Source organism: Cydia pomonella, unplaced genomic scaffold (assembly GCF_033807575.1).
Source record: "Cydia pomonella isolate Wapato2018A unplaced genomic scaffold, ilCydPomo1 PGA_scaffold_183, whole genome shotgun sequence".
Classification (NCBI taxonomy): domain Eukaryota; kingdom Metazoa; phylum Arthropoda; class Insecta; order Lepidoptera; family Tortricidae; genus Cydia; species Cydia pomonella.
This window is the reverse complement of record NW_026907824.1, coordinates 317,580-330,184: the sequence shown is the minus strand read 5'-3', so window position 1 is coordinate 330,184 and position 12,605 is coordinate 317,580. Positions and strand designations below refer to the sequence as shown.

At 36.1% G+C, this 12,605-nt stretch overlaps 2 protein-coding genes across 4 annotated transcripts in view; one reads left to right on the top strand and one right to left on the bottom strand.

Moving 5' to 3' along the window:
- Nucleotides 1-7,068, top strand: part of LOC133533616 (metalloproteinase inhibitor 3-like) — a 61,740-nt gene extending 54,672 nt beyond the window's left edge. For all 3 annotated transcript variants that reach the window (XM_061872624.1, XM_061872623.1, XM_061872625.1), the window contains 3 exons: nt 2,850-2,971; nt 5,462-5,586; nt 6,392-7,068. In XM_061872624.1, the coding sequence (XP_061728608.1) occupies nt 2,850-2,971; nt 5,462-5,586; nt 6,392-6,449 (305 nt within the window). In that variant the 3' untranslated portion in view covers nt 6,450-7,068. The remainder of the gene's footprint in view (nt 1-2,849; nt 2,972-5,461; nt 5,587-6,391) is intronic.
- The window catches only part of LOC133533589 (synapsin-like), a 117,132-nt gene that overhangs the window by 83,101 nt on the left and 21,426 nt on the right, over nt 1-12,605 (bottom strand). Inside the window, exons 7-9 of the mRNA XM_061872590.1 lie at nt 9,371-9,456; nt 8,899-9,025; nt 7,530-7,634 (exon numbers count right to left, since the gene is read on the bottom strand). Of these exons, the coding sequence (XP_061728574.1) occupies nt 7,530-7,634; nt 8,899-9,025; nt 9,371-9,456 (318 nt within the window). The remainder of the gene's footprint in view (nt 1-7,529; nt 7,635-8,898; nt 9,026-9,370; nt 9,457-12,605) is intronic.

Sequence of the window (12,605 nt, the reverse complement as noted above, 5' to 3'; positions counted from 1 at the left end):
GTAACAATACAAAGCCAATTACAGGTACCCACAGATAGATATATATTACAAATTTTAAGTAAGATAATATCCATATAGTGACCGACTGATCGTTCTATACAAAACTATGATAAAAAAACGGCCAAGCGCGAGTCGGACTCACCCATGAAGGGTTCCGTACCATTTATGACGTATTAAAAAAACCCTTCGGCCGCGTACGCAACCAGAGCTTCGTAACCAGATGTGATCGAAAACTATTTCTTCCTTGTACGAAACCGGTTGCGATCAAAAACTAATTTCGTCTTACCCGTAACCAGTTACGATCGAACACTTCTCGTTCTTACACGAAACCAATGTCTGGGCCATCTAGCTATAGGTTTTTTTTTTCAAATATTTTGTCATGATACTCATGACAATTTCTTATCCTGTGCATTTTTTGGAAACTATTGATTTAACAAAACTCAATATAACATATTTAGATCTTACATGAAACCTTTACAGTGGGTAATATAACAAATCACTGGCCACTTAAACATTACTTCAAGTGAGTTCTAATCTGATTACTCTAGATAATGTCATTATATTGTTAGCTGTCATTAGTTATTATTCGCATGTCTGCAAATAATCTATGTACTCTGTAATAAAAATGAATGATATAAACGCTGAAATTGATTTTATTACGACAAGAAGAGGAGAACTGTTACAATTTTTGTGTTCTGATTTTTGACTAGATATATAACGTGTACAGTACTTATACTGTATAACAAGGTGTATAAATATAATCTTAGCTGACTTTATCAACGATCGAAAGGTTTCGTACAACAAAGAAAAGTGTTCGATCGTAACTGATAACTAGTAAGACAGAATTAGTTTTTGATCGCAACCGGTTTCGTACAAGGCAGAAATAGTTTTCGATCGCATCTGGTTACGAAGCCCTGGTTGCGTACGCGGCCGAAGGGTAAAAAAACTACTTATTAGATCTCGTTCAAACCAATTTTCGGTGGAAGTTTGCATAGTAGTGTACATCATTTTTTTTTCAGTTTTATATAGTCTACTATTCAGTGTAGAAAAAAATGATATTAGAAACCTCAATATTATTTTTGAAGACCTATCCCCACACGTATGGGTTTGATGATTTTTTTTTTGAGTTTCAGTTCTAAGTATGGGGAACCCCCAAAATGTAAACCTCCAACGTGTAAATTGGTTTTACTAATAAATAACTTATGACTTATGACTTATTGTTTTTTTTTCTATTTTTGTGTGAAAATCTTAATGCGGTTCACAGAATACATCTACTTACCAAGTTTCAAGTATAGTTCTTATAGTTTCGGAAAAAAGTGGCTGTGATATACGGACGGACAGACAGACAGACAGACATGACGAATCCATACGGGTTCCGTTTTTTGCCATGTGGCTACGGAACCCTAAAAATCGTCTTCCCTTTGTTCGCAACTACAAAATAATATCATAAATACTTTAGGTATCTTGTAATAAACTAACGGCCCGATTCGAACTTTAAAATACATCAAATTTTAGGTCTAGATACGATATAGATTCCGATCCATTTGTGTATTAGTGTGAAAAGTGACGTTTTTTGAATCAAAATAAATATTATAGGACATTATTACACAAATTGACTAAGTCCCACAGTAAGCTCAATAAGGCTTCTGTTGAAGGTACTTAGACAACGATATATATAATATATAAATATTTATAAATACTTAAATACATAGAAAACACTCATGACTCAGGAACAAATATCCATGCTCATCACACGAATAAATGCCCTTACCAGGAATTGAACCCGGGACCATCGGCTTCATAGGCAGGGTCACTACCCACGAGGCCAGACCGGTCGTCAAAAATAAGAATACTATCTTCGGTAAAATCGTCGATAAAAAATACTATCTTGAATCGAAATAAAATACTTATCTGATCCACATCGTATTTAAAACTAATATTTGACGTATCTTAAAGTTCAAATCGGACCGTATGATTAAATAAATATGACAAAAATCTATAAAAATGAAGATTATAAAGGTCTGCTACGCATATAAAATAGCAAGAATACTTCAAACGAGTTTTCAATGAGTTTCCGAAGCTTGAATAGGCTTTATTTATTATTCCTGAAAGGAAAAGTTATTGGTGGACCCACATCAAAGAAAATATCACGGTTTAAGTATAATCTCTCGAAGATAAAAGATTCCGTAACTTACAAGTTTATCCATAACGCCTGAATGAATCGTGAAACTTTCACAATTTAGCAAAAATCCTCGGAGACTAATACAGACTTGTGCTTTAAGGCTTTGTTAATCCAATGTTATTCAGTTAATACGTAGAAGTTGCGTAACACGCCTTGACATGGATACAGGACATATTGTGGTCATTATCGTGGTCATATATTACGAGTAAACAGGTCTGCAAAATCATTATTGTGTTTTTATCGACGCCAGATTTTGCACTAACCTTTTAAATTAAGTTCACTAGCCTAAACGCACTGAGAAATATCACTGTTTTTAAAATGTTACCGTTAACTCAGTTACTAAAGTCCTATAATATAAAAATGTTCCAGTTTTTAACGTTGGTTATTAACGAGCCTTTTACATTTATTTTCGAGCTTAGATATACTAATGCTTTTTCTTCCTTTCAACATAATTTCAAAAATACTTATACATATTTTACTCCGACCCATACGGCCATAATTGTATTTGGACCATAGTTCTAAGTTGTAAAGTTACCTGAGTTTACGGTACCTCGTTTTCTTTTTTCCTTATCATCTAAACATGCGTTTTTGCTTGGTAACAGTGCGTAAAAACTATAGGCTATTATATTATGAAGCCTTTTAATTAAAAGATTGTTCTCAATTCCAGGTCACGTGACCCATCTCCAGGCGCACGTCAACCTGTGCGAGTACGTGAATAAGTGGCGCGAGGTGACCCCCCGGCAGCGGAAAGGGTTCCGCCAGCTCTACAAGCAGGGCTGCACGTGCAAAGTGAGTTGCAGTTCATTGTACTACTCGTAACATTCTTAACTGACATTCGGTGAACTTATAACTTTGCAGGTTTATAAGGTAGGTTGGTTAACAGCGTGGACGTTTGTGACTAAACATGGTGTTGATGCCGTTGGTTGTATTATGGTGTTTACATCGCCCCACCACGATAATCAGGGTATTGCCGTTTCATGACGGTCTTGACTGACTGTAAAAGTTCTGTACCTTCGCAAGCATCTATATATTGGAATATGCATCAAAGTAGTCGTTGGTGGCAACAAACATAAGACCCGCCTGCGTCTGGTACATGCGCTCTGCCGACACTTTGAAAACCGGTACACTCCTTTTATGAAGAAATCTATACTGTAGTTCCTCGAAAAAAAACTCCGTATATAATTCACCAACTCAATCTGACTAAATTATAAGCTTTACCATGTCACCCATAAATTTGCGGAGGACGCAGCTGGCGTAACGCTGTGGTTAATTTGACTTAATGACTTCTGCACTGACTATTAAATAACTACCATGTGACCCCAACAGGACTGGATCACTACTTTATAACTTATTAATTATTAATTTGTATGATTTTATTATAATTCCTAATTATTTAGATAGAGACTTTTAAGGTATCGTCCAGTTAAATATTAGGTACGTCTAAAAGTAAGGTTTTGGTAAACGTACTCGTAAAGTTATTGTGGAAGAGGGTAGGTAGGTAATAAGATTTTATGGCCCAAAAGGGAACGTTAGGCACTGCCCGAAAGTCTCTTTTTTAAATAAATCACTGCGACAGGTCGACTGTCCACCTGAAAAAAGTATCTTAGAATCCTTGTATACAAAAAAGGGAATAAATCGTAAAAACAAATCCCCAGATTAAGTACTTTAAATGTATTAGATTGTTATACTAGTGTGATTATACAAAATTTTAATAGTCGTGTTGGATTAATCTACTTACGTCTTTATAATGATATAAAATGAGGTTAAATATGATCAAGGTCTAATTATGATTCATTTCTCATGCTCTGAAAGTGTGTCGTTGTTGTTTTAAAAAGTGTGCATAAAATGATACTTTTTTGCTCCAGAGCAATGTACTTTCTAAGGACATTTTTTTTCTTTTTTTTACGATAAGCAATTAAAGTTTTGATTTCAAATGGATTTGTAGTAGAATTTCCATTCTGATAATTAACTCCCCATTCCATAAATAATGATATCTTTCCTAAATTGTTATTGAAAGCACCCTAAGGAAATACCACTGAAGTTTATACTTAGCCGTGTTTCTTTAAATGGACATGGATTTTACTTTCCTTGCCTAACTACCTCGACAAAAATGGGTGCCTTTTATACCTTGGTTAACAATCTTCTATTGTATTTGGATTCCTGATATTACGGCGTAAGTATTATGACATAATATAGTTGAGAAATTGGGACCGGTTCCGCCGTGGTGGGGTGGCCTAGGGGTTCATGGCGTTAGCCTCGTTTGATAAAGACGCCGATTCGAATTCGACCTTCAGTGGGAGCGCTTCGTCACCTTTTCTTTAATATATGACAAATATTGCAGATTTACAGTCAAATGGTGGTATTTTTTTTTCACTCATGTCACGCATCAATATTTTTTTTCTGAATTCAGAGACAAACTAGAGTCGGGGGACGATTGCCATAAGTACATATCGTTCGATACCAACTAACATGTGAGATTTGTTAAAATCGTTTGCATACGACATTTCATTTCGAATGTACATCATCTCGACGGATATAAGAGCAGATCTCAATTTTTTCTAAATTTGAATGTAATTGTAAAATTTATTCGATACTTTTTTAACGCAATAGTAACATTTTCATAGATAAGAAATTTGTTGTAACAAAAAAATGCGGATTTTGAAAGCATCATAGAGGGTTTATGATATGTGTGTAGATTATAATTTTAAAATGCTTTCATAATTACGGCAGTAGATGCTCCGTGATTCAATTTCATACGATGATTATTTCACGGATGGTTTCACGACAAAATGCCAATCAAGGCATACAGTAAAAGTACCTAATTTAATTGTTAATTGGATGCATTCTTCGTGAGTCACGTGATCGGTTTATGTCCAAGTCCGACATGAGCTCGAATGTTCCGTCCTTTACTAACAATTTCGTAAATAAGAATGGGAAAACCTTTGAATGTATGTAAACTAGATCATGATACATATGCTGATGGTTGATGACGCTCTGTTAGGTTAGGATGTACCATTTTCTCTTTTATAAAAAATGACTGGACTTCAGTCAAAAACTTGAAGGTACTTGGACAATATTCATCACATAGGCCGGTTGTACTGTGCATCATTTTATTGCATCATCTGAGCATCCCATTTAGGTACATTTATCACGTACGTATACCTACTATAAAGTGACGGGAACGAGAAAATAATGATCTGTCTAGATAAGGAAATACAGGCGCGAGTTGTAGGCTGTACATACATTCGTTGTATTACATATGTTTGTGTGATGTTCCAGGTGAAGGCAAACGGCAGGGCATGGCGCTCAGGCTCTCCTAACACTTGCTTCATGCGCAACGACGAGTGTTACGAACGACACGGCATCTGTCTCCACAACCGCCAGCAGCAGTGCCATTGGACCAGGTAATTTATACGCGACTAGTTCTTGGAACTCGTCCAAGATACCAAATTTATAATTTCCTCAGGAGTATCTTGGAAGCGACTTTGAGTCTTTTGGAACCCCTATTCCACCATCTTTTGGTGATTTCTATAGCTCAGGTTTCAATACAAATATTTGTTACAAACTATAAATTTAGACAACTCAGCTTGGCTCATACAAACCATATACGATCATGACCCCATAATTGTGTGCAATATCTACTGCTAGGAATATCGAAATAAATTCAGTATCTTCTCGCTTACAACCGAAACTTATTAAAAAATTTGCCAAATAGTCCCTGCCAAAACTTAGGGATATAAATAATATGGGATGCTAGGAAGTCATTTGCATTGGCCGAATGGCCACTGTCGCTGAACCCTTGCATTTAAATAAAGTATAAATAATGGACAAACTAATGTTCGAGTAACCTACACAAATATTCCCTTGGAAAGTATAAATCAGCAGGCTTTACTTTCTCCGTGTCGGACACGCTGCATAATATATCTCCATGAATATTTAATGCTGATTTTATCACGTCACGAATTTTTCTTCAGGGATTTTTGCCAAATGTCACGCATTATAAACCAAAAATATCGCATGTATAAAAATAGTGTCTCACGAAGAGAAAAAACATCTGCGAGCCTCCGGATCACATGTTTTAATAATATTTCTCGCCTAAACCTTCAAAGACATGTTCCATAATTCATGTCGTTTTATTTGGCGGCCTGGTCGTAAGTATGATGTTTTCAGCCTGATCGTCAATCAATATGCTGTTTCTTTTTGTTTCAGGGCCCCAGCTCTCACGAGATGCCTCCAGAAGCAACATTTTAACGGCACCATGACTTGATTCGATTTTATGTTAAGTAATGTTAGCGCCTACCGTTAATACAAGTCATGGAAAACAAATGTTAGCCTTCTATATTGTTGCCTACTGTAAGATAAGATTATTTAATTACCGACTAATATTTTAATACCTACCAACCTACCTACAAGCAGCTATTGTAACGAGTTAAAAGCATTGTGATTCATTTGTACCTACTAGTGTTAACTACTAAACCCGCATGCCGTCAACTTAAACGTTAAATTCTTGAAGGAATTAAATGAGTTCAATTTAAACATATCCCCCTTAATACTTCTGGGAAAAGTCAATAGTTTCTAATATTATACCTTGGTGGAAATATTTTAATATAAGAAATATTCCTTTTAGTTAATAAATTAAGAGATTACGTCATGTAAATTGTGGAAGAAAGCTTAAGTAGGTACTCGCATTTGTGAATTCCTTTAATCCGTCTTTTTCTTTCGCTCTGAATAAAACGCCTCAGTTGTTTTGTATTACAAAACTAGAATTAGTGTAGGTGTCAATAAGGCTATTTTTAAAGATATTATTTATTTTTAAGCTAATGATTGTAAATTAACAAATCATAGTGATATTGTTAGGTTTTAAATAAAGAATTTTCAGAAACAAATGTGTTAAATATTTATTTGAAAAATAAAGCGCCTGAGAAGCTTTCATTGGCAAAATATCATAACCCGCACAATTCGCTCACGAATAAATCTAAAGCTAAAAACAGCAAATAGGTATATAGAAAGATATTAACAAAACGAAATTCGTCTGTCAGTAAAGCGCACATGCGTAACAAAAATAATTTGATTCGTAATTGAATGTCAGTAGTTGTGACGTTTACACAATAAATGTGTATTTGCCAACTACCTGCAAATCGACACTCCGTATATTTTATTTACCACCTTGTCATACAAAGGAGTCAAGACGTCACAGTAGTGTTTTCTCCCTCTCTTATTTCCATTCTATTTTGAATCTTTATTTTAACATAACATATTGATGTGTGGGCAGCTAGAGGGTACCTACAGCAAAGCGCTGGATAGTTGTTGAACAACCCTTTTAAGTATAAGGTCTAAGCTGACTTACCATGTCGGTGTGGTTGTGGTAGTAGGTCTGCTCGATCAGGGGGAAGTTCTCGCGGCCCAGGCGCCGCTGCAGCTGCAGCAGGTGCCCGAATACCCATGGACGGTCCTGTTGACAAAAAGGGTTTTTAGGTACGATCGCCCACACTGTTAACTGTCCATCGGTGGATCTTATTACGAAAGGCATAAGGTCCACCGATGGACAGTTAAGAGTTTTGTTGTATGTCCCAATACGTGAATTACGTATTGTTTAATTTGCTATTTAGATCTTGCACTTCCAAATAGATTAATTTAACTTTTTCATTTCTCCACTACCGAAAAGAAGTCTGGAAGAAATCGCTCTTTAGCAATAAGATCGCCTGTTGTTTTACTCTGTTTTTATGTATTGAGTATATGTGTGTTCCTGTATAAACTTAATTTGAGGTTGTGCTATAAAGATGATTTGCATAGGTACAACCTCGTCATACTACACTACACTAGACATTTGATTTTAGAATAAGGATTATTGTAAGCAAATACCAATTTATCCGCGGCACTTTTAACTCCACCCAACCAAGATTATATTATATAGGTACCTACTTCTAATAGAAAGTGCACGTTTGTTTGGAATAAGTAAGTCAAACATTTGAACCTCGCAATCTATTAGGTATAAATATAGTTACTTATTGAGATCAGAAATACCTGCATAACAAATTATATTAGCGCAATTTCTTTAAATAAACTGTTAGATCTTATTGTGTACACGAATTCAATTTAAAACTTTACAGGAAGTCACAATAAAATGAAGTCCGACTCAGAATTTATGTACAAAAACTTAGGAGCATTGATTATATAAATATTTCCTGCATGCTACGGCAAATGGTAGTATTTTATTTTAGCACTATCTGCATCTTAGTTACACAAGGCGTGCATGGTACCGAAAGTAGAAGCTAAGAAGTCTTCGCAATTGTTTATTAGAAAAATATTGCGAAGTGATATACAAGCGGTGCATGTATGCCTGGATCTATGACATTGATCCATTATTATAAAAAAATAATTACGTCGGTGGAATAGAAGCAAAAATCCTGTCTGATAGTAAGAAGTTGCCGTAACCTATAGACGCCTGCAACTCCAGGGGTAACATTGTTGCCGACACTTTAAAAACTAGTACAATTACAATCTAATTCACTTATAAATGTTTTGCGAAACACTTCAAAACAATGAAAAACTTACCTACTATATAATAATAAGTGCTGGAAGATGCTGAGGGTCCACCGCGAAAAGAGAAAATCTAAATTTCGTTACCTGCCCCTCTATCACTCTTGCGTATACAAGAGTGAGAGAGCAGCAGATAACGAAATTTAGATATTCGCGTTAGGCCCTCTGGTCCCTACCTGGAAGTGGTAGATGGAATTAAGGCTGTTGATGGAGGGCACTCCTCCGAACTTGAGTCCTAGCAGCAAAGCACGGTTGTCAGCGCCGGCGTCTCTCACGTTTTGCCTCACTAACACAAACTCCGGTCTGTTACAAACAAATAAATTATTAGTTTCCAGTTACGCATAGGCATTACAAAGGCAAAAAAAAAAACAATTTTTTTAATTACCAAGCCCCAAAAAGGTACTGCACATATAGTAATGCACAAAATAAAATAAATAGTAATGCACAAATTGTGAATTGTGATTTTGATTTATGTAAATCTTCACACACACGCCCAATTCAATTCCATCACTTAGTTCAGAATCGAAACTGTCAGAAATTACACCGAAATTTATATAGGTATAAGAGGTATAATAAAGACCAAGTCATTCAATAATCTTGACTTAAGCCTATTATTATGTACTATATTGGGTATTCATAAAAACTTACTTGAAGCATCGCGTAACTTTGGTGCCGCCGCGATACACAGCCATCGACACGTTGGCCCCGTCGGAATTAGCTGTCACCGACAGCTCCTGTCGAATAAGATTGCATATTTATAACAGAAATAAACTCGTTTGGTAACGATCTAGGAATATATAACATATGGTCTGGTAAACAGCTATTATTTCGTCGTAACGTATTGTTTAATATCTGAGTGATTAATAAGACTATTAATACCTTCATAACTTTTATTGAGATCGTTACAGCGGTTCAGAACTAATTTAGAAACACAAAATATTGAAATAAAATTGCACGATTTAATTTAAACAACATCCTGTGTTGGTTTAAGGAAATCATGCATAGGTATGTCGGCGGTAGATCATAAGATCAGGCAGATCGTAATGTTCCTGTGTAATATTGTGACGGTAGTCAGATTAAACCAATAGATAGATAAGTTGGATAAATTCGTGAGGATGCTTCAGATGCCCGAAAAGCAAACTGTCCACAAATACGGTACACGAGTCTCCGTCGATCCAGGGAACGAGGCAAAGATTTTCACGTTTCACTATACCTATGCCTAGGAAAATCCCGATCTGCCTGATCTTACGATCGGCCGCTGACACTTATAAGTTATAATATTTTATTTTATTTTCAATAAGCAGTCTCATAATCAGTCTTTGTAAGGTTCGATGTCAATATATTATCTGTCTATACCGAGCGCATACTGTACAAATATTTCTCGTCGACTATACTAGTACAGTGTAAGACTGTAGGAAATTAGTCGTAATAGGTACCATTAATTCCGTGTAGGACTTTGAATGGCAGCTCATAAATTGCCTTAATAACTCTAATACGAGATGGTTATCACGTATGTAGTGAGTCGACACAATTTGATTTACATCAAATTAATTGCCATCGTCAATGTTAGATTGCAATTCAAGAATCTGCTAGAATGTAGAAGGTTGGATAGACAATATTTCCAGTATCCACATTACTGACATTATACAGGAACCCTGCCCTAGCATTGTACTTTACATTCACTTTACATTGTACTTATGGCTTCAGTCCAGCACTGCTAGCTGGGACTATTTCGCCAGTATCAAGGTAATGGGAGCGGTGTACGGTGTACGGTGATTTAATTTTCTTCTTCTTCTTCTTTTATAATTCGCCAGTGTCTTTGACACTATTATGAGCTTCAGATACGACTAAAATTGTACGGTTAGTACAAGACAGTGTACGGCGATAGCTGGACTTTACAAGTAGCACATGGACTACCGGCCGTTGACGCCAAAATGGTGTTTAAACGCGTTTCAAAATTAATTCTCCAACACCCTCGGGCCAATTTAATTTATCGATATTATTATAATCTATCGATATTACACTTTAAACAATATTAATGAGCAAAAAAACATTGTTATTAATCACGAGGCGCGGCTATCAAGATGGCGCTCGAACCAAGACATACCCAGGTTTGACAGATGCAATTTTATTTGACGTTTAAAATGTGTGAGGACAGCGAAACTTACTATAAGTCAATGTCGATTTTAATAAAAATTATGACGCATGTACTCTCTTGCTAAACTACATTTTACAATAAAAATAACCAAATTATTATTCGGTAATTTTAATTACTCATTATTAACAAACACAAACGGAACTTAATCGCGTATAAGTCTTCTCCGAGACCACGGGGACAACGCCGTCCTCGAAACGTCGGAGGTAAATTTAAAACTTAATACGCGATTAAGTCCCGTTTGTGTTAGTTAATAATGTGTAAAAATCGTGAAAGTTTAAATCAGTATTTTAATTACTGTCAGAATGGCTTGAGTCAATGTCCGATATTTACAGTTGCAATAAGAATAAATCAAAGAGGTTTTCAAATAAGTAGATATGTAGGACACACTGCTCAGTCGGCAGGCTCAGCGGCAGAGACTGCCGCCAAAAGTAAGCGCCTAAAATACTCTGCCTTGGAAGCCACCTACGACTTCGTGCCCGTCGCCGTCGAGACAGCCGGGCCCTGGGGGCGGGAGGCGCGTGAGCTCTTCCGAGAGCTTGGCAAGCGACTCAAAGGAAATGACCCCCGTTCTGAGTCATGGCTTGTTCAACATGTCTCCATCGCCATACAGCGGGGTAACGCTGCTAGTGTGATGGGGACCTTTGGACCCGGCATGGCTCAGAACGGGTTTTAGCTTTTTAAGGTATATACTTAGTCTAATACCAACCTACAATGTACCATTAGGATTGTTACATATTTACCTAACGAATAACTATATCTATGATTCGCTTGATCTTTGACTGGTCTCTGACATATGTAGTGTCAATGATGTGTCTAAAGTAGTTATTAAAATGACTAACATTCTTTGACTTTTGTTTCATTTGTTCATTTACTAACATTTTGTTTACTAATATTCTTAATATAAATGTTTACTTCAAGATTTGAGTCATATTTATTATTATGATTTAGCAATTGTACGGTCACGTCTGAAAATATCGATACGGACAAAGTGCCAAAAATATGTATACACTACCCTAATATATGGGCCATAAAGTCGTGGATACATATTTTTGGCAATTCGATCGTGTCGATGTTTTCAGACGTGACTGTAGGTGTAGGTACGTTTTTGCCCCCGAAAAACTGGGCTATTATTATAAAAATCAAAATGCATGCCTAGTGAAATAGGTACCATACATCAAGAACCCCACCCGAGCTAAATCAACTTTTGTTGTTATAAAATTACAATCGAATCTGAGTAAGATAAGTACCTAAGAGTAATCTGAATAAGCTACTTGCCATTTAACTGACGAATAAAATCATCCTTGGCGTTTCACAATCTTCAAATAATCTTAACTGGTAAATAAAGTGCTGAGTTTTGCAGGAAGTTTTATCTCGCGGTTAATTTATTCGTTAATTTGCTATCCAATACTTACTTGGATTTTGGGAAACAGGCCCTAAAGCTCGCTTCCATTTGCAGGCAAAAGCGAGACGCAAGTCGCGAACTCGTCGCGAACTCTATTCATGTTTGATTTTGCTGTACGAATAAAGCGCTAAATAATTCACTCTATATGCACACGGTGGTTAATCTGAATGAATAATTTATTCCATTTAGTAGTCACGATGGAAAGCGTCGTCGCATAAACCCTCTCTATAATTTTCCGTTTCGCTTACTTTCCATTATAGTTTTGGAATATAATTGTTTGCTTTAGTTATTTTGTCGCGTTAGAAACTCCACCTTTAATAACA